Genomic DNA, 23,334 nt, shown 5'->3' with positions numbered 1-23,334 from the left:
AGGGATAATACCAAACAAAAGCAACAATAAAAGCAACACACATTTCTCCCATTTTCTCAGTTTTCTTCTTAAGGAAAACATATTAGACGAGCCTCTAAATGTCTCCTTTATGACTAATCCTCTAGGTTCTAGAAGATTTCTCTGATTTTTCTTTTTAGAAAATAAATTTTATTTTTAGCCCAGTCGAGACTTACTTAGCTTATGTTTTAAAATTATAAGTGTATCACATTGCTTAGTAATTTTTCCTTTTTCACATTTTTCTCTGAATTAATTTTTCCAAAAAACTGCTCTGAGAATTTCTAGAACTTAGAACTTTCTTTGACTTATTCTGTTTATTCTGAGTTCAGTTATTGTGATCACTATTTTTTTTTTGTCTATTAATTATCCTCAGAATTCTAGAAAACTCATTATATTAATGAATGAAAATGCAGGTTTATTTACATAAGTACCTAATGTAGGTTTCCATTGAAGTAGTGTAAGTTGATTTCCCAATCAAGCCTCATTCTAGAATGGGGAAATGGGTGGAGCTGCCCTCATTTTCTGTGTCACTAAAGTGTTACCTGGTAGGCTTCACTTTAGAATACCAGGGTGAAACACAAGAAGCCTGCTTATGTGCCTTCCTAATTGTCAAAATAAACAGGACTTTTTTTCTTGGGATATTGACTATGTTGGGAGTCCCAAAATTCTGGAAGCTCTCTTCTACATATTCTTTTAGCCATCACTCCCCCCCCTCCCCCCACATACACACTAATAAACCTATTTAGACAGCTGTGCTATTGTAATCAATTTAACTCCAGAGGAAGATGTATTCTTAATTAAATAGTAACTGAAAATTGACTGAACAGTCCCTCTTGATCACTTGTTTCTTGACACCATTTTTGGAATATCATGAAATGATGATAACCTTTGCAGCAGCTTGCTCTTATATGTGTTTTACATTGTAGTAATAGGTTTTCTTCAATCTCATTTTTTCATTGTTATGATTTTAAAGATTGTTCATGTTCTCAAAGATCTTCCAAATACCTGTCTTCTTTAGGGTGCACTTTTGTTTTCCATGGCTATTAAGGATTTTCCTTTCACAAAAATAACATTTATGCCCATTCATGGTGTATAGGCTTGGAGGAGATATATAGGTTTTCACGATCCTCTGTCTTGATTTAATTTTTGAAATAACCAACCTCAACTTGTAAAATAATGTACAGTCATCACAAAAAAGCAGTTTTGGTGTTCTTGGATGTAGTAGCTGGGCCCCCTTGAAACCCTATTCCAACCTCCTTATATGTGTTAAAACTATCTTCCCTAGATTTCATAGGAGCTAGGATCTTGGCTCTGATTTCAGCTTTGCCAACCAGATGAATTAGTATGAGAATTGAATTTGGAAATGAGTTAAGTGGGATGAGAAGTGTTCAAGGGATTGATATTTTGCTGATGGAGAATTAGTGACATGGGTTTGAATCCAACATTCTGGAGAGGGATTCCTAATTCCTGGTTACAACTTCAAGCCAGTGTGCTCCTGGAGCTAATAATTGCAGTGATAGCTTTCTGATCCTTTAATTTCCTAATTGTGACAGACGTTTAGGGAGTCATTCCCAAGGGGCTTAGCCTTAAGTGTGTTCCTAAATTCCTTTCTGTTTAATATACAGAGGGTGCCAGAAAAATATATACACATTTTAAGAAAGGAAAACTGTATTAAAATTGTAATACTTCTTATATACTGATGACACAAGATGAATACAAGTCACATTTGACTTCTGCAATTACAAGAGGTGCTCAACGTGGTTACCATCAGCATCCAGACACTTCTGATTATGGCGAACTACTGCTTGAGCAACGTTCACCAAAGTGTCCACTTGTATACATTTTTTGGCACCCCCAGTATTAGAACAATGCATGGCACAAATTAACAATTCAAAAAACAGGATGTTTTTATTAATGGAATTGTCGTGTTTTGCTTACTATACAGCCTCTATAAAAGGAAAAAACTATTTGGCTTAATCTTCTACACAAACATTCTCCTGATGAATATATCAGCACAAAATTAATACATGAAACTTAGTCTAATTGTTTTTATTCACAAGTATAAACTATAAAACCTATTATAATCCTATACCCTTTTCCAGCAGACTTAGAATTAATTCCTATAAAGGATCCCAGATGTCTGTGAAAAACAATTCTTTTGGTATGCATGGGGCTTGAGGAGACCTGAGGACTATAGTTTTTTGGTATTTACACGTAGTTGCTGTATTCTTTGCTGGACAAAGAGTTACAGTGAGACACACGAGGAAGGAAAAATGCAAGAAGAAGGAGGCTCTCCCTCTCTCTCTCTGGACCTTAGTGACCATAGAAAATTATATTATTCTTTAGCTGCCATTCAAACCACATAAATAGACACATTGTGAGCTATAAACCAGATGAGTAGGGAGTTAGGTGTGGATATCACTCATTCAAGCATGCACTGGGGGCTACTATTTCAATGACACTGCTGCTATCAAGGCATTTTAAAATAAAATATATTAGGCTATATGAGGCAAATGAGTAATTGATATAATAAAGCTTCATCGAGACCTTTAGGGTTTTCATTAAATGTTAGGCTTTGATAAATCTTCAAGTGCTGGCTCTCTTTTCTGTAAGTGTCTCATACACTAAATAGGACTATATTCCTCTGAAATATGGCTGCTTACGGGTCATTCTTCAAAAACTCTTTCCTATCTTAGACATTTTTATGGGAAGGCCCTTTAAAATAAAATATGAAAGGTCTTCAGGACAATAATGCCTGGTATGTAGTCACTGAAATATCAGTGTTGGTTCACCTGAGGGGAGGGGGTAAAATTGTCCTTGGCAGAGATATGAATGATCCTTGGAAGCAGAGATCATGACTCATCTGTCATCCAAAAACCAATATCACATAGCAGTTCAAAACATGTGCACTGAAACCCGATTCCCCAAATTCAAATCCCAGCTTTTCCACTTAACTTGCTATACGACCTGGAACATTACTAAATCTCTGCTCTTTAGTTTCCTCATCTGTAAAATAAAGGATTATAATAGCAACTGCCTCACAGGATTGTTGTAGACTTTCAATAAGTTAAGATACCCAACTCAATTATGATGCCCAATGTTTAGAAAACTGTGAGGACTATATAATGTTAGCCCTTGGTATTTTGTATTTCTTTGTCATGCTTCTTTAATTATTGTCATTTTGTACTGATCATCAAAAAGTAACAATAAAATCAATAACTAATATTTCTGTATCATTTAATAGTTTACAACAGCTATAGTAAGATTATTTTATTTGATCTCCATATCCATTTTGGTAGGAATAATTGTCATCTCCATTTTGTAATTGAGAAATCTGAGGTTCAGATGGCCAAAGATCGCAAAAATAATTAATGTAGACAGGATTTAAATCTATGTTGCCTGACTATATTCCTTACTTTTTCAAGTTTGACTTGCTTATAACTTGTTTAAATGCTTTCAAGCATTTACCCACCTGATTCCAAATTCTTGCCATTTGTTGAGGGCTATTATGTGCTAGCCATTTTTATATTATCTAAGAATATTACATCAACTCAGACGACTTCACGTTAATATCCTATTTTTTATAGAAAACAAATGTAAGCATACAGACATGAAGGATAATGCTCAAAGTTATAGATAGAGATAATAAATGTAGGAACATTGTAGTTTATTCCTTTATTCATTTATTTATTCAACAAATGGCTACAACAGTATACCAGACATTGAGGACAGTGTGGACGAAGAAAAAAAAAAAAAAGACAAAATCCCTTATTATCAAGGGGTGGCAGTCTAGGTAAGAGACAATAATTAAACAAATGTTTTTGAAAAAAAAAAATTTTTAAGAAACAAAATATATATAATCTGAGTTATAGAAAGCTCCATAGAATGCAAATTCAACCAGGGCACAAAACTTTGCTTTGTTTATTATGGTATCTTTAGTTTATGGAAGAGTGCTTGACACCCCAGTGCTCAGTGACTATTTTTTGAATTAAATAAATCAATTAATTACAAAATACAGCAAGTGTCAGAAAGGAAAAATACTGAGTGCCATCAAGTGACATAATGGAGGACTTCATTTAAATTGGGGCTTCTTCAAAGAAATGCCAGTTCAGCTGAGAATAATAGGGGACAAGGAAATAGCCAGACTAAATGTGAAAGGTGAGATGGAGCAACCCAAGTATAGGGAAACCATCTGCAAAGCTCCAAAGTATCAATGAGTCATGGCAATGACAATACTGATAAAAGGCCATTCTGGCTGAAAACACAGCAAGGGAAAGGAAGAACAAAAAAGACAGAACAGAGATGACAGGTGGGGTTAGAAACTGGAGCATTTTAAAGGCCATGATAATAATATTACATTTTTGTCCTTAGTACAATAGGAAATCATTGAATGGTTTGAGCAGAACATAATCAGATTTCCACTTTTTAAAGACCATTGTGATATTTCTATAAAGAATAAATTAGAGATAAGCAAGATTAGAAATGGAAGGTATTGTAGTAATCCAAGTAAGATATGATAGATGCTTGGCTTAATTGGCAGTAGCGATAGAAAGTTGGGTAATGATAACAGCAACATTAATAATTGTTAAGGTTAACTGAGCACTTACTATATGCCAAGCACTGTTCTAAGAGCTTTATATAAATTGACAAATTTAGTTTTCACAGCAATCATATGGGAAATAAGACATTGCAAAGTAAGCTTTTTATCCTTACCGCTAGATACATTGGAGATAAGATTTGGAAATATTAAAAACAGTTCATAATAGAATATATATATATAGTGAAGTACTGGTTTGACTGGCTGGTATTAGTTGAATATTTGTGTCTAAAGCCCAACAGAAATTCCTGGACTTGCAATATGATTTAAGGGGATATATTTTGGTTTTTAAAATAGCATATATTATAGTTTGGGAAATAGATGTGGTTGTCCACTGTGAGAGTGTGATGCAAAAAGAAAAGAAGTTGAACTGATATTTGAGGAACTCCAGAATGTTGTAGTAAGGTAGAACAAGCCTAAAAAGAAGCCTAAAACGAGTTTGCTAAAGGTGCATGAGAAAAAACAAACAAACAAACAAACAAACAAACAAACAAAAAACAGGAAAGCGTAGTATCATGAAATTTGGGAGTATTTTGGGAATGTTCAACAGAATCAAATGCAGATGAAAGATAATACAGGGTGAATGTAGAAAACTACTGAATTCAGCAACATTAAGGCATTAGTGTCAAGGAAACACAAGTCAGACTATAGAGTTTGGTGAAGGAATGGGTGGTAAAGAAGTAGGAAAAAATGGCTATTAATGGGAGGAAGTGACAGGCATGGAAAATAGAGGGGTAATGAGGTTAATATAGTATACAGAGGGTGCCAAAATATATACATATTTTAAGAAAGGAAAAAGCTGTATTAAAATTGTAACACTCAATATATGTTAATAACAAAAGATAACTACAAGCCATGTGTATACATTTTTTGGCAACCCCAGTATGTGTGTATTTTAATGTTACATATGAGCATATTTGTATGTTGATGAGAAAATCAGATAGAAAGGAACATACAGAAAATACAAGAGTGGAAGTAACCAGTGGTAAAAGGATAGATTCAGAACTTGTAATACAGAAACAAACAGACAAACCCAAACAAAAACAAAAACAAAAAACAAACAAACAAAAAACAAAACAGGGTGGACTTAGTGTTAGACTCTCTAGACCTATTGTTGCCTTCTACCAAGGACGAGCTTCTGGACTGCCCCTCTTGGCTGCACTCTAGAGACCAAGTACAGGATTAAGGACATTGAAAAGATTGACAAAAATGGGTATGTGCCTTCAGTCTTTTAAAAATCTCCTTGGGCTGGCCCTCTCTTCTGTTTAACTTAAATAATAGTTTGATTGTATAAATTAAGGTGCCTGGGTTTGTTCGTTTTGATCATGGCAACTTGTAAATCGGAAAAATAATTAATTCCCATGGTCTGATGGAAAGAAACAAGTCAAGCAATAAGACCTGGATTTTGTCTATTTAGAGATGAGCACTTGAGACCTATGCTATTGAAAGAGATCACTTAATGACTCCAGAAAGATATTAATGTGTTTATTCATTAAAATTATACATTGACTATATAGTGGTTGTATGGATGTTTACTGAGTGACAATAACTTGCTAGACACTGCTTTGGAGAAAAGAGGTGATGAACACAAATGAAATCTCTGCCTTTATGGTGTATGTTCTAGGGGGAGAAAGGTACTGATCAAATACACAGAATATTAAATATATACATATTATATTATTATATATTATTATTATACTATTATTATATAATATAATACCAGGCCTGATAAGCACTATCCATCTTTGATACATAAAATTTAAAAACACAGAACTGTCAGTTTGGAATACAGATAGTTTCCAAAAATGGTGATATGTTCTATGATATAAAGTGGCTGTTTTAAGTGGGCATAGGACCCACTTATAGGTGGGCAAATTATACACCTATAATTTGGAACCATTAAGAATAATGCTTGGTGACACACAGTGAACACCCAACAAATATTAACTATTATTATAGGACAGATCTGTACCACAGACTAGCAAATGACTTCTAAACTTAATCAGGAGGAATGGAGAGAGGCTAGGCAGATGAAGATGAGGAAAGGGCCTCCGAAGCCAAGGGAGTAGCATATGACAAGACAAAAAGGATGATATTGAGTGATGAGTTTAGGAACACATACATGTGTTTTGACTGAAGTATAGGGTTTGTGGTCATGAAAAGAAAAGTGCAGGGGGAGACTAGAACATGACTCAAAATGTCTTCTTGCTCTGAAGAAGCCAACATTATCAGGGCGGTGTTGAGGGTGGGGTGAGAATACCACTCTCCCTTAATCCTCTCCATCCTTCTTGTTAAACTGTGTGTGCTAGAAATTACTACCCTGTGACAGACACTGTACTAAGAGTTAGAGAGAATAAGTTAGATTTGAAATCTACTGTCAACAAGTTAACAGCAATAACAACTAACATGTTTTGAGTAATTGGGCTTCTACATGTACTGTTTTAAGTGATCGCCATGTATTAATCCAGTCAACCCTTCAAACAACTCTTGAAGTTAAGTAGAATTCTCATCATCTTTTTATAGGTGAAGAAACTGATCACAAAGAGCTCAACCTTATGCACCACTGTATTCCTAATCCTAGGCTTACTGTCTGACATCACAGTCTCTAGGGCCATCGTTGCACATTCATAATCAGGTCACTGTCTCACTCAGCATTTTGTGAGATGATCATAGGATAATGAGTCTAAAACCTTCGGAGGCATCACAATCTCTCGAGGTTCTTGATGAACATTTTAATTTGTTAGATCTGAAGAGAAGTCCATGACTGTGCATTTTTAAGAGTACCCCAAACATTTTGTTCTAAGGTGATACCTGGACAAGTTTTTTTCTTTTTTCTTTTTTTTTTTTTCAAGATATTGTTGTGCTCTATCAGTTGATAATCATTACAGCTAGACATAACACTTGTGGATAATGACTGTGGCTCAGCTTTCAAAAGTAGAAGGATAGAAATGGTAACTTCAATTACAATAAAAGAAAATCATCAGCTGTAATAATGGAATCTGGCTACCCATCCATCTTGCAAGGCTTCTCAAACTCGACACAATTGACAGTTTGAACCCTATAATTCTTTCTTGTGGGATGGCTTTGTTTTGCATTTTAGAATGTGTAGCAGCACTTCTAGACTCCACCAACTATTTGCCAGTAGCTTTGCCCATCCCCCAAGTTGCAACAACTGAAAATATCTCCAGACATTGATAAATGTCCCATGTTGTCAAATTGCCTGTAGTTGGAATGCAGTGAGGTAATGAACGAGAGCTAGCTTTCTTCCATCACTTCCTTACCAGCAACTTCTGGCCTTCTAATCTAGAATCATGTAAGATACCTGATCTGATTCCCTATGAGTGTTTCTCTGTGAGATACTATAGTTTGTTTGATGAGTAGAGTACCTTCTTGGCTTTTTTCAGAACTCAAGTATGTGCCATCCCTCCCCCCAGCGCCCCCTACCCCACACACAGCTGGTTTATTGAATCGAGACAGACTGTCAGGGTCAAGACATGGCTGATATCTAAAATCATCATTCCTTCTTCAGGTTCCTGAGGGCTCAGATCTCTTTTACAGAGTTTTCAGGGAATTATAAGGATAAGATCAGTTTCCCAGAACACATACGAGAATATTATAAAAAGGAAAAGAAAAATCAATGGAAGAGACATAGAAATAGTCAGATAAAAGTGCTTGAAAAAAAAAATAAATAAATTTGAAAATATTTCATCACAAAATTGGCAAAACACTAGATGTTGAAAAACACAGGGAATTTCCCAGTCTGGATATTACTCCCATCCTTTATCTTTTACAAGGATAAACAGGCAACATGTAACTACCCAAGGGAATATATCCTTCACCTTTCTTCTCTATTAATTTATTTTAACTGTTCTTAGTATCTTTCAGTTGCATACGAGAACAATAAGAGTAAAATCTTATTTTTGATGGGAGAACCATCGACTACTGTCATGCAACATTAGGCAGTATCATATTCCCATTAATATATGCAAAAACCTTACTTTACCAAAATGCAAAGAGTAACTGGATAAGCATTTATTATTCACTACATACTTCTAATGAATTGATTTCTAGTTCACTGGCTAATCAGATCAGTGAATTAGTGTGTGCATCCAATGAAACAATTAAATAGCTATCCAAAGCACTTTCTTGTTTGAAGCAGAAAAAACAAACAAACAAAAAAACTATCCAGATTAATATTGACATCAACTTTTAATTAAATTTATTTGCCTCAAAATCAATTATAAGGAAACGTTATTGTTATATAAATTATTTGGTATGAGCTACCTTGACTAAAAAGTACTTTGTGGAAGAGATTACTGCTGCCTAATTAACATTTAGAAGAAGAAAAACAAGGAGATCAATACTATTTTCATTGGAGACTTAAAAGATGTTGAATCACTCAAAGAGAGGGGAGAAAAGCCCAGCAGGGCACCCTCTGTCATTCCAGGTAAGAAAATACCTGTAACCTGACTAGTCCCATCCAGTTTTTCTAAGTGATTTCAGAAGGTAGGGTAGCAACAGTTACCTTACCATCAAGCACAAACACTGTTACTTCTACCTTGAACTGTTTGCTGGGAGACATGCTCTCAGGTTACTAGATGGTAAATTGCAGTTCACTTCTGAATCTGACCAATTCTAGGTGGTAGGGAGTGATTAAAGAGACCACCAAAGACTCCAACCCCAGGCAGCTTCTGTGGGAAACAGAGATTTAGGAAGGCATAAAGGCAGAAGATGGCTGGGCAGAGTGAGCTTGCTACCACCACCACCACCACCACCCCCACCCCCACCCCACCACCCCCACCACCCCCCACCCCCACCCCCACCACTGTCTTTGCATGTACAGTTGTTCAAGCTGCCAGAGGCTTTCTGGTTGCCATGGCAACTGTTGAGTTCTGCTGCAAACTCAAATCAGAGCCTCTGAAGTTAGGTACCAAACACTGGAGCTCAACATATACAAAGGCAACTGGGGAGGGAGAAGAGAAGAATTACCTATGTGATACCCCGTTTCCCAAAAAATAAGACCTAGCCAGACAATCAGCTCTAATGTGTCTTTTGGAGCAAAAATTAATATAAGACCCAGCTTTATATTATATTAAAGACCCGGTCTTATAGTAAAATAAGACTGGGTCTTATATTAATTTTTGCTCCAAAAGACACATTAGAGCTGATTGTCCGGCTGGGTCTTATTTTTGGGGAAACACCGTACTTCTATAACTGCTATGGCTCAGAGGACCTTTCTTAAAATTGGATTTTTGTTTATGTTTTTGTAAAATGAGATAGTTCTTGCCAGGCATTGTTCATTAGTATTATCTTCTGCTGACAGGAGCAAGAAGAAGACTGCACATCTCACTCATAAAGACAGAGGAAAGGGGTTAGGAAACGGAATTACCAGGAATGCAGTAAGCCAGCCCCAAATCTCTAAAACTCATTTGTGCCGGGCATTGTGCCAGGTGCTGGGGCTGCAAAGCGAAATGAGACACCACCCCACACTCAAAATTAACGGTAATTAACAAAAATTAGCGGAACCTTCGCGAGCCCGGGGAAAACCAATTAGGCACTGCAACCTTCCCACGGGTCTCAGAAGACAGATTCCGAATGTAAACGCGGGAGAGGAAAGAGGCAGTGGCCCCTAAAATAGTCAGGCGGGAAAGAAGGCCGGGAGGAACAGGGGGACCGCATTTTCCTAGGGAGAGACTCTGTCAAGGCCACTCAAAGGTTCCACGGGGGCTGCGAGAAAGGAGAGGTTTGTTTTTTAGCAAGACGGAGCCCTTTTCCCTACTGGGCTCGATTTCTAGTAGGGGGAGCTCCGCCCCTTGGGGCCGTTGATTGGACCAACTCTTTTTCAGATAATTTATGCCCGCATCCTCTCGGTTTGATTGGCTCTTAGGCTCAATTCCGCCGAGAGTCGCATCCTACCTGGTCGGGAGGTGTATTTCTTTCCCACACTCTCCCTTGTTGTACTCACCCAGCTGAGGTGGGCGAAAAAGTCCCGGTTCTGAGAATTTAGCGGAAGAAACGATCCCGATGGGTTCTTGGAAAGCTTTTCTCTTCTCCCCGTTTCTTCTGTGGAGTCAAAGTAGAGGGGTGAGGCTCACGTTCCTGCTACTGGCCCTGCATTTGGGAAACTGGTGAGTAAATGCAAGGACTTAAGACTATTCTTTAGTATCTATCCACACTCCCCCCCTCATTTCTCTTTCTTTCAAAAACTCATTGTAAGTTAAGTAATTTGCAGTTCCCAGTGCACATGTGTGATATTTTACTATCATTTTTTTTCTAATTAGATTTAGCCATTTTCAGATAAAATGAAATTAGCCTACGTGTGAAGCCCGGAGGTTAGTTAGTTCAGGTGTTTCTGACTTGAAGCGCAGTCAAGATTAGTAAAGATTCAGTTACTGGGAGTGGCGGTGGGGAGCAGAAATTATTTTGCTACTAAATTTAGTGAATGAATGCCATTGATAACGTTTCTGATGATTTTAAAGACAGTTATTTAGAAACTACCAAGTTTAGTGGCATAGTATTATGATGCTTTCTATATACTAATATTGCCGTTTACCTTATCCCCTTTTATTTTTGCTATTCTGGAGAAAACAAAGTTTTATATCAAAGGATTATAAATATGGCTAAAAACCTATCAGGGTTGTGGGTTATATTTAAGTTAGAAATAACTATGTATATTTTATTGAGCCAGATTCAAATGATTTTTATTTTAATTGATTGTCTACAGATAAAAAGTATGTGATATAAATATCCTGGCTCTGTGTGTGTGTGTGTGTGTGTGTGTGTGTGTGTGTGTGTGTGTGTGTGTGTGGTGGGAGAGGGAGAGGGAGAGGGAGAGGGGGAGAGGGAGGGAGGGAGAGAGAGATAGATAGAGCGAGAGATTGCCTCCAATTTAACAGGAACAAGACTTGGGCTGCTTGGGCTGCAATACCTTTCAATAAAACTTTGAAATCATCATGGAAAAATCATAAAATTCTCAGGTACTGCATCTGGCTATAGTAGTAGTTGGAGACTGGAGTTAAAACAAATGGATTAAGGCATAGACCTTATAAAGGTCTTGGACATACGACTCATATCATATAACTGTGTTTTATATAAATGTGCAGTTAAAATTATATTATTGTATTATATGATCCTGCTTAGAACTCAAGAATAAAGCACAATCACTATCCAGATGGAAGCATGTCTTGAAGACTAGTTGTGTCATTACTAAATGAATTATTATTATGATTAATTTCAGTATATAGCTAAAGTGAATATTTTTGTGAATACCACCAGATACAACCACTGTGTTTTCTCTCTGAAAATAGAGAATAGATTAAAGTATGCTAAGTAATATTAGACTTGCCAGAAAATATTTGACACTCAATGGTTTTTAAAAGTATTAATAGTTTTAGTTTATTTACCCTTTTCTCTTAGAACTTCAATGTCCTGCATGGGCACAAACATACTACTTGATTAATTATTCCTTATGTTATGTATAAGTTGGGTAATAATGGCTTATTTCTATGAATGTGTCATAAAATTATAGAAGTTATTGTGGTACAGCATGCATCAGTGTTCTCATGCATCTTCATATTATAGTATTACAAATGAATCTGTGTTCTCACAAATAAATAAAAAACAATTACCCAGTGGTTTTCTGAAATAACAACCTGTATGCTCCTTTATCATTATAAGTGCAAGTTGCCCTTGCAATCTAATATAAAGCTGCCTACTAAAGGGCATGTTTACTATAGGGCATAAAGAGATGTTTGGGTTTAAATAATATCTTTTGTTTTTGACAATATTTACACTATGATTATCATAATTGGCCCCGGAATTCTCTTCAAGCTGCTCAGAATTAAAAAGTTTTGTGTTGTAGTGGACAGAAATGGGCTCTGGCAGTCTGAAGACATGATTTTATGTGTCAAGAGTCCTTAACCTCTGAACAGTTTCTTCATCTAGGAAATGAAGAATAGTAGCAGATCACTTATGATTTCTTCAACTTTTCACAAGCAATATGGCTAAGATTTGAACAAAACATAAAATAACTCAATAGTTGCTTCTCTGGCTTTTCTTAGTGGTTTTCAAGAGGGAAGTCCTAATTGGGAATGCCATGTACTTTTTGCAGCATACATATGAGTGAGAGAGAGGTGACATGCAGTTAAAATAGATAATAATTCATTTTATCACAGTACTATAGATTATCTGGGTTATTCTGGCCAGTGGATAAATATTTAAAAAATAAAGCTATATGTTGCCATAATAATGAGCTTTTAGGGCCTCAATTACAAGAGTTCATGTCTTTTGAAAGTAGTGACAGTATGGGAAATTTTTTATCTTTTTAATATTTAGTTGGAGATAACTGATGTCAACATGTATAAACCATTTATATTCATATTTCCTTTTCCCTTTCTTCTTCTTTTGAGGAACCTTTCTAAAACTCACCTTAGATGGTTGTGTTTATAAGAATTTTGATATCTTATGCTGGTTTCTAAAACAAGTCATCAAAGTCATCTATTTTAAGATTTACTAAATTGGAAACTATTATTTCCTATACATAAGCAGGGAAAATAGCTTGTTTTCTTACTAGTTTCCCTCAAGAGCACAAAGGAGAGACACTATATTGATTTTTGTATTGCTAAACTATAATATTAAAACCTATCCCATTGTTGTAACTAAAAGCTATAGTCATGATTCCTGTATTTCATTCTCCATGAGGCTCTATAGCATCTTAACAAGTTGTTTAAAATCTCTTGAGCTTGATCTGATTTATTTGTAATGTTGCAAAAAAAAATCTAATTATAATCAGGTTTTTAAAAAGAGTTGAAAGGGCTTTGAGATTGTAGCTGTTCTAATAAGTAATTTATGATAAGCTTTGATTAAGAAGTTATATTTTGAGAGAGCTCAAGGAAAATAACTTGTTTTTATTTTAAAACAATTTTATGAATCAGTAATATAATATACAATTTAGCATTCTGTTGTCCAAATGAAAATATGCAAATATACGTGCTTTATAAAATATATTGTTTTCAAGTAATTTCAGTGATATATTTTGTCGAGGTACTTGTGAGTGAAATATATATATATATTTAAGTCATCTAGATTTTTGGCTTAAATTTCTAATAAGATATTAATGATGACCATGCAAACTTGAGGGCAAAATAACTAAGTATGATGGTCCATGATAATTAAATATTCAACGAAGGACTGAAAGAAAATAATTTTTGGAGCTAAAATGCAAATGCTATAATTGATAAATCCCCTGAGTACAGAGATTTTAGGTATACCCTTCTTTCATTTTATTTCATTATATACTATGAGACACACTTTTGACTAAGCAACAAAAGGAAATATTTGACCTTTTATTCAAACATTAAAATAGACTAATCTAATATTGTACATTTATATGAAGGTGATTAAAATTTGTGTAAGAAAATAATAATGAAGGTGGAGTCCCAAAGGAGAGGAGACATGACAAGGTAGAAAACAAAAAAAAATGACGTGAGATATTATCAAAACATGATAAATCACTGCCATGGGGAAAGGGGGAGGAGTGAGCATAAATTGAATGTACAGACCTCAGGAAAACAATTGACATGCATATATGCATGGTACCAACTGAGAATCGTAGACTTTACAATTAGATTTAAATTCCAGTTTCAGCTCCATCATTTCCCACAAGGGTGATGTCAGGCAAATATTTGAGGCAGGGCATCCTCATTTGTGAAAAATAGAAATTACATCTACCTTTCTAGATTGTTTTAAGACCAAGATAAAACATTTGTGGAAAGAATATAGCATTTAAAAATTTAACTGCAAATAACTTATAACAGATACTCTACGGAATCACAGTGATTCTAGTATCATTTATTCTAGTGAAAGAGTTTTTAAGTGCAGTAGAGTGAATTCCTTGGATTCTTGTGCATTATTAAATGTCATTTGGATTTGTAAAAAGATCATTCGTTCTTGAATGGACTAGATATGATTACTTCTATATGGAGCTTATACTCACTGCTAAGACCTAGATTTATGGTAATCAAAGGAAAACATCTTGTACTCAAAATAAGAAAATATACCTTCAGTACTTTAAAGATAAACAGAGGTGTCAAAAGTTTTAAGATAGATGGTGCCGATGGAACATATCACAATCAAGGAAAGAGAATTAGAGAGCCATGAGATTTGTCTCAACAATGCCAGAAGACTATGGGGGAAATGTCTCCAAAATTCTAGACTAGAAGGTTACACTTAGCCAAATTACAATCAAATATTAAAGATGAATAAAACCTATATGCTGTTATTCTCCCCATTTTACAGATGGGAAAACTGGGGCACAGCGATTTTTAGGAACTTGATTAAAAATCATCTTGCTGGTAAGTGCTAAATCCAAGACTCAAATCCATGTGTTCTATGCCCAGAGTGTCCATTCTAAACTACCGCATGTCTCAGATTACAAATGCTGTATAAGTCAAAACAGTTAACATGACTGTGGATGAAGGAAACAAAAAGGAAGGGAGAGAAGGAAGAAGGGGAGAGTGGGAGGGGATGGGAGGGGAGGATGGTACAATGAGAGAAGCACAGTAAGTATATAAATCTACTGTGTACCTAACACATAATCTGAAATCTTATGTGCAGTGCTAGATTAATTATTTTGGGGAAAACTAACAAACTGGAGTACTTGATCTATAAAAAAAAATCATAAAATTCAAGCATTAAAAGCAAGAATTTTCCCCAGCGTTGCCATTAATGCCACCCTCCTCAGCGTCCCCACTATAGCTCAGCTAGAATTCTGAGTACCAAATAAAGCATTTTATTGTTTTGTTTATATTAATAAACTGTCTCAACATAAACTTATAGAATTTAAGTTCACTGGGAGCTAGATTAATTATTTGGGGGGCAAACTTTAACAAACAGGAGTACTCGATGTATTAAAAAGCATTGTGATATAAATTGTTGAAAGAATTTTGGAATTTAGGAAAGTTTTGTTGAGAAATCAGATGGCTACTTATTTTCAGGATGCTATATAAAATCATAGTTGACTTTGTTATGTGTAGGTGTAACAACCAAGCCATAACCACATAGTGAAAACTACTTAAAGGGATTTACTTTCAATACAAAAGCTCTGTAACAAAATAATTGGTGCTTTATCACTAGGCTTATTCAAGCAGAAGCTTGTTAGAGTTTTGTACTCTGTGGGAGGTAAATGAAATATACGTTTTATTTTTTTTCTATTTTGAAATATCTCAAAATCTAATTTTATCAGTGCTCAAATAGTTTAACCAATGGAAGCCCCATATTTTAGGAAATGCTCTTAGCTATTCATTCAGTAAACATTTATTGAGCATTAGCATTCATTTACTGCCTACTACGTGTTAAGAGTTCTGAGACCTGGAGATACAGTGGTAAGCAAACCATAATCCTTGCCCTAATAATGTTTATGCAATGTGAATAGGGTATATGTAGGATTATATATATCTATATATGCTAGTTGCATAAAACAAAGAGGGCAGAGTCCCTGCTCCCAGTGAACTTAAATTCTAGAAGTTTATGTTGACACAGTTTATTAATATAAAAAAATACAAAATGCAATGATTGGTACTCAAAATTCTAGGTGAGCTATTGTGGGGACACTGAGGAGGGTGGCATCAATTGCAACTCTGGGAAAAAAACTGAATATTCTCAGCTGTCATGGGTATACATTCGGGTCAATGAGAGTGAAGATTGGAGAGAGGAAGAGAGGTAATGTTACTATTATGTGGCCAAAGTTATAGTTTCAAAATTTGATAAGCCTCTTGAAAACAATATTCCTGTATCTTCTAGGAGATGCTTTACTCTGGTCATCTAACATGTGGAATTAAATTGGTAAAATCCTATTAGAGGGTACAGAATTCAGTTTAATGCTGAACTTCTGAACTGTAGGGATCTTTTCCTCCCAGACACACAGAAGACTTACCATTTCTCCTTATTTTTAGACAAACACATTAAGTAACAAATATATTGAGCAACACAGTAGCAGGGACTATGCTAAACTGTAGGGATATTGAAGTAACATTAACAGGGACCTTGCTTTCCAATCTGTAGCTGGATCAGCAGATCAGTAAGTCTATGATATAGTGAGTGTTAAAAAAAAATAAAAAAATTCAACAGGGACATTTTGAAGATCTAATTGGCTTTATTAAGCAATTTATGAATCAGGCAGCATCCCATCTAGTAACTAGGAAGGTACTCTGAGGGGTTGTAAAAATGGAAGGTTTTTTGTAAGAAGAAGGGTGGGGCAAAGGAATTATTAAAAAGAAAATAAAGGATTAATTTTAGACAAAAACATCTTTTTATTTATTTATTTTTTTGTGGGGGAAGGGAACACAAAGGTTTTTATCATGCAGTTTACCTCTTCTTTCTGTGTGGGATGCAGAGGGCTCACTTGACAGATTACCTCCTTCATGTTGACCAGGAAATTCCAGACTAGGTGATTAAGATTATTTTCCTAGAAAGGTTGAAACAGCAATAGGTTAGGGATTAAATCTAGGTTTGGTACTATGGGTTTTAGCACAAGTGATACCATTTTGGACTTGTGGTTTTCCTCTTTAACATGGGTTTAATATGAATGTTTCACTATTGGTGTGATCTGGGTGTGATTTGCTTCTCCAGATAGCTTTAAGTCTGCTACAATCAGGGTCCTGGCCAAAAGGTTAATCTTTGGGTACATTTCTAGGACCATCACTTATGGTTGCACAATTTGTGAATTACATAATACAGGGATATACTTCACCTCTCATCTTAAATGTATATAATTATCAGAATAATTTCCCAGCACATGTAGCAGAGCATTTTGCGTAAGGATTACCTTTTCCACAAGATACCCATATTGACTAGCACAAAGTAGTAATTTTGCTGGATTAAATTTAATGTGTTACTCAGACATGGTTTCTACAAATTAATTTGTTACTCTGTGCAGGTGGCCTTTCAGGGTATATTTGTTTCTGCCATTTCCTTAGTAACTGTTCTTTGTGAAAAACCTTCAAATTGACATAGGTAGAATTGACTATTAGAATTTACTACTATTTGGTTGTTTCTGTTATACGCATTTGGATTCTCTCCCTTTAGAAGTGAATGATCTGAGAGGATCCTTATGTCAATGAAAACATTCTGTTTCTCATTTTATAATCCCAAGATTTCGGAAAAAAAGGTATATCTTTCTCCATTCAGAAGATGTAATTCCCATTTCTTTCTGTCATTTAATTTTAAGATCTTTTAATACGCTTTATAATGTAATAAGCCTCAATATTATGCACTCCATGAAAATTTTAGCAGCCTTGTAGAATTTATCTGATGTAGAAGAACATCAAAGAATGAGAGAATGTGAATGTCGTGAAGAGTTGTTTCTACGTCTAATTTATGTTCTGTCCATTTCTGTGGATATAAATTAGAACAATGTGGAAGTTAGTGTTCATTTTAAAATACTTTCAACACAGTTGTCATTTTTTTTCCCATAGGCTGTGATGAAAATTATGGTTCCTTTCCCTTTCCCCCAAAAATACAAGAAAATGGTTTCAAAAGAACATTAATAATCTTTGGATATTCACCATACCCCTGAGGATTATTCATGGAGTAATGAATCCTAATTTCTAAACTTTTTTAAGGAACAGAGTTGGCCTGTGTAACAAAGCAAATGAAGGAAACAAAAACAATACTCCAAAAATTGGCAAAATACATTTTTTATTACTAGTATTGCTGTGATATTAAGAATCAATCACTAATCTACAGAAATTCCTTATCTATGACCAAAGATGTTAAGAAAAAAATCTCAGCTTTATTTTGTAGTTGTCTGTTTTTTCACTTTCCAAACATATGCCACTATAACAATTGATCTTCTAAAAACTATTTTGATATCAATCTGTCCCTTTCTCATTAACTATAAAATTACATATTCTCATATCTAATCTAACTAGATCAGATTACGAGTATGTTCTAACAGATTTAGGAATTGTGCAGACCCCTTTTTGAAGCTAATAGTAAAGCAGTCAATGCCAAAAGCATTTTTTATTGCTGCTTTTTCCTAACTTTAATGTAATTTGAAAGGTTCTATGTATTCTACCTTACCAAGGAAACTACGTAAAATTCACAATGGATGAAGATGTCACAGTTTATTTTTTCTCCTAGATCAATGTTCTGCATCATTAATGTATAATCCAAACTCTATTCTGTTCTATGGATTTAAAATATTTTAAATTCTAAGTTTTTTACCACAAATTGGTTACACTTTATTTTTATTTATTTGTTTTCTTAACTAATTTAAATATTTTCCAAGTAATAGATATATTAATTTCCAAGTTTTGTATATAGATATATGTATTTGTTGAAATATATGGAAAAAATAAAACTTTTCCCCAATGCCATAACGGTTTTGATCCTATAATGTAAATAATAAAGTCACTTATTTCATTCCAGTCCTCAAATTTATTTAGAAATTTGGAGCCTATATTTCCAGATTTTTGCTTAAGATTTGACAGGTATGTGTATATACATTTGTGTGTATTATTATATAAATGAAATCTAACACTTGTTTTTGTCAGATACCTCATATCAGAGATATCTTTCAAGATTAGTACATACTTAGTGTACCTCCTTTTTAACGATGATGTAGTATTCTATACTATAGAAGAATCATAATTTATTTTATTATTTCATAATAGATTCTCTTTTTATTTTATTACACATTATCTATCTATCTCTATATATCTATATATCTATATGTCTATATATCTATATCTATCTATCTATCTATCTATCTATCTATCTATCTATGGCTGGCACAGTATAAATGTGAAAAGAAAATAACTTTTTATTTTTAATTTCTTATTTTACTTTTTTTTTTTTTTTTTTACTTCCAAATCTAAAATCAGTGCTTATATCTACTCTCTAAAATCTAGTTCTCGTAGGCTTTGACTTTAGGGCATCTTCTACGCAGAAACATTATAATAGGTTTTTTTGGTCATACAACTTGTCATTTGACTACTAGGCTTATAGAAGCTGATGTTTATAAATAAACACAATTTAATTTGGCATGAGCAACAGATCACAGATGAGGCCTGTCTTTGGAATTTCATCTGCTCTTTCTTAACAGATTAATAGAAATGTCTTCACCAGGTGTCAGAACTAGGATATTCACAGCCACTTTAATATGAACTATATACAGGGTGACTACATAATTTATCATCCAAATTAGGTCACTTTACCAGTGAAAGAATGTGCAATTAATTGTTATTCCAGGAAAACAGGTGTAAACCAGGCCATTCTGGGTAAATCTCGAGTGTTCACCCTATGTATGAAAAATAGTTTATATTAATTGATTGACTCACTACGGGATTGGTGCAAACACAGTGCTGTTCCAGAGGACTGGCAACTGGGCTGTCAGTCAACTATGTTCCCGCAGGAGAACTGAGTGGCAAATTTTCTGTGCTCCCACTATTTATTTCTTGGCAGAGTATAAAGCTCTACTTCTCTATGAAAGGCTCTAGTTAATTGTTTATTTTTTTATGATTAGAAAATAACACTATCTGGTGTATAGGAAAAGATAGGTATTAATGTCAAACTAACTCATTTTGGTGTATTTTATCATAAAGTTACACACAAAGATTATAGTATACTATGACTATACACAAAAATAAATTTGTAACACTCTATTTTGCTTACTAAGTATATTCATTATGCTGCTTTCCCATTAAACCTGTAGCCATTTATACATTAGTTTTAATACAAGCAAATTAGTATGTATTTTTCATATAACGTTCAATTATTAAAGTAATTTTAGATTTTGACAGACTCTTCACAATCATCAAATGGATGGATGCGTCCATTGCATCATATGGCTAAATCATAATTTACTTAAACATACTCTAATAAGTTTAAAATTTGGCTGCCATAGATAATACTATGATAAGCATCTTTGCATATGAGTATGATGGTTTTCTGTATCATTTTTTTGACTAGATTTCTCATTTATTAGAAAGTATGATCATCTAGATCAAGAATATAATGTTATTTATATTTGTATTTTCGGTACTTAGCACATTCGTACATAGCAGTCCCTCTATAAATAAATTAAAGCATAGTGTTGGATATTGAACACACATATTAGAAAGTATAGTATTTCTCATCAGTGTGTGTGATTCCTTGAGATTATTATTCTAACTTCCTAGAACTCAAAGGCAGAGATGAAGCATCCTCCTCTGCACAATCCAAATGCACTTCAAATTACTTACCATAAGTATTGCTGTGTTCTTATCTTATGAATTAGAAAACTCAAAATCCAACCATACTGGGTTATTTAATAAAAGGTAAAATGCAGTGATACCATAGAAACTTCAAAGGAAAGAGGATATGAGTCTTCAAACTAAATCAATATTTTCTTAAATCCTGGCTCTATTATATAATAGTGTATGTTCTAGGAATTCTATAAACCTATTTTTTTCATCTGTAAAATGGGAATATTAATATTTGTTTCATGGAGTTACTCTGGATTAATTGACTAACATGTGGAAATAACTTAGCACATGTTCCTGAAACATGGTAGGCACTTACTGGTACATTATAGGCACCCAATAGCAGATAATGACAATAAATAGCAATCATTAAAACAAGCAGTAAATTTATGTATTCAAGGGTCCAAATGTATTTACACTAATGATAAAATTTTAGATATTCAAATTATCTAAAAGAAGTGCTTGAGCATGAGTCTAGAACTTCTCAGAGTATTACTTAAAGTCATAATTGGTTTCCCCAAATGAACAGCCACTCAACATATGTAAATGTTACAAAAATCTCCCAGTCTATAAAAGACATGTAGACATCAGATATGTTATATGAACGATTTTTAAAATGGTGACAAGTATTTTTGAATCACCAAAATAGTACCAGTGTGATATTCAAGGTAATTAATGAATAGTCTGAATATAATTTAAAGAGCTTGGAAGGAAGATATGGAAAAAATTAACCTTAAGAAATTTTTCTATTATTTCCCCAAATGAGGAAAGATAGCCTTGTGATATCATAGAGGTCAGCATTTATATTTCCTCTGAGCTAGCTGAGAAAAAGGGGAATATAAGTCACTGTGAACATATGTTGTTTGGATTACCAGGATGTTACTACTGTAAAAAACAAAAAACTTTTATTTTTTTCTAGAAACTTCCATTTGACCACAATCCTATTTCAAAGAAAGATCAACTGCTTATATATCCAGTGGCCTGCCTCTATCCACCAGATGTTTCATTCTATGAAACTGGGATTTCAAGCTAAACGGCTGCCTTAAAATTTAGGTTGTTGCCAGTATCTCAATAATTCTAATTAGAAAAGAAAACTTTCCTAGAGGGTGCACCATAATGCTTCAGTAATTTCAATGCTTTAGTTTATGCATACATTTATGTATATATGTACATATTTGGTTGAGAGAAAATAATAGGAAATTATTTGAAGGAAATCATACCGCTAGTAGTATACACTTTTTGAAGTTATATACAGCACAGTAATTAATATAAATGAGCACTTCATTAAAAATCTGTTAGCCAGTAGTTTACATAGAAATAAAAGTTGTGCACTATGGTAGTAAACTACTCCCAAATCTCAATGGCTTACCCTAGATGTTTATTTCTCGCTCAGGCTATGTCCATGTTGCCTTCCCTCTGGGAGTGAAGTGACGGAGTAGCCTCTGTCTGAGTGTGGCTGGTCTTCTGACAGAGGATAGGAAAGATATGGTTAACCATGCACTGACATTAAATCTTCTGCTTGGTGTTGACACGTGTCACATACTTTCCATCACTTAAAGCAAATCACAGGGCCACACCTGAATTCAATTGGACTGGGGTATATAATGCTCTTGCAGGAAGGAGAATTTCAGGTCACATGTCTCAGTTAGAAGTCAGTGAAGGGAAAAGTATAATTCTATGACAGGAAAGAGAGGAGAAATAATGAGAATAAGAATGTACTCCATTATCTTTTGATAAATAACGATCAGTAGAATTATTGTGAAGATGAGATAGCAAATATGTTAAAGGTTAAGTTTTAATTTACAATGTTAATTTATACTCATTAAGGATAAAGAGGGTGGATATCAACTAAACGTATTCTGGTAATCATTTTTTCTACACACACACACACACACACACACACACTTATCTATCAACTCATTATATTGTGTACCTTAAATATTATACAATGTTATGTGTTACTTACATCTCAGTAAAACTGGATTTTATTTTTTAATAGAAAGGGTGTGGGTGCTGCATTAGCTAAGATGTTTAGATCCAAAGCAAAATAGATCTGAATGGATAGTGTAGAAAGAGTAATTAAAGAGAAGATAAACTTGCATATTTACTATTAGTAGGAAGCTGTAAAATCTTTGAAATATATATAAATAACTATTATATTCTGGATTTACCTGATTTTATTCATGTAAACGTTTAGTCTTTTGACCCTTTTTCACTGGAGGACTAATTTTTACTAAAGTAGGGTGTGTTAAATCTAGAATGATCTTAGACAAATGAAGATGAAGGTACTGATGGGTAATAAAGTAAGAGAAGCTGGTTACTTTTGATGAATCGTGGATGACTATCTGTATTACGTGTTTTCTACCACAATCCAGAAGTAATTTGAATCCTTATGGTTGTTAAGCACACAGCTGTAGCAGGGAGCATTAACTGGAGCTCCCTGCTAGAACTCCTGGGGTTAGAACTTGACTCTCAGTT

The 23,334-nt window shown here is 34.3% G+C and overlaps 1 protein-coding gene across 2 annotated transcripts in view; it reads left to right on the top strand.

Moving 5' to 3' along the window:
• The first annotated feature begins 10,509 nt into the window (after window positions 1-10,509).
• Window positions 10,510-23,334, top strand: part of GABRG1 (gamma-aminobutyric acid type A receptor subunit gamma1) — a 52,702-nt gene continuing 39,877 nt past the window's right edge. Inside the window, exon 1 of one of the 2 annotated variants that reach the window (XM_019741070.2) lies at window positions 10,510-10,743. In XM_019741070.2, the coding sequence (XP_019596629.1) occupies window positions 10,640-10,743 (104 nt within the window). In that variant the 5' untranslated portion in view covers window positions 10,510-10,639. The remainder of the gene's footprint in view (window positions 10,744-23,334) is intronic. The other variant, XM_074324630.1, reaches the window with a different exon arrangement.

The sequence above is a fragment of the Rhinolophus sinicus genome, linkage group LG02, assembly GCF_036562045.2.
Source record: "Rhinolophus sinicus isolate RSC01 linkage group LG02, ASM3656204v1, whole genome shotgun sequence".
Taxonomy (NCBI): domain Eukaryota; kingdom Metazoa; phylum Chordata; class Mammalia; order Chiroptera; family Rhinolophidae; genus Rhinolophus; species Rhinolophus sinicus.
This window is presented reverse-complemented; position numbering and strand designations above follow the sequence as displayed.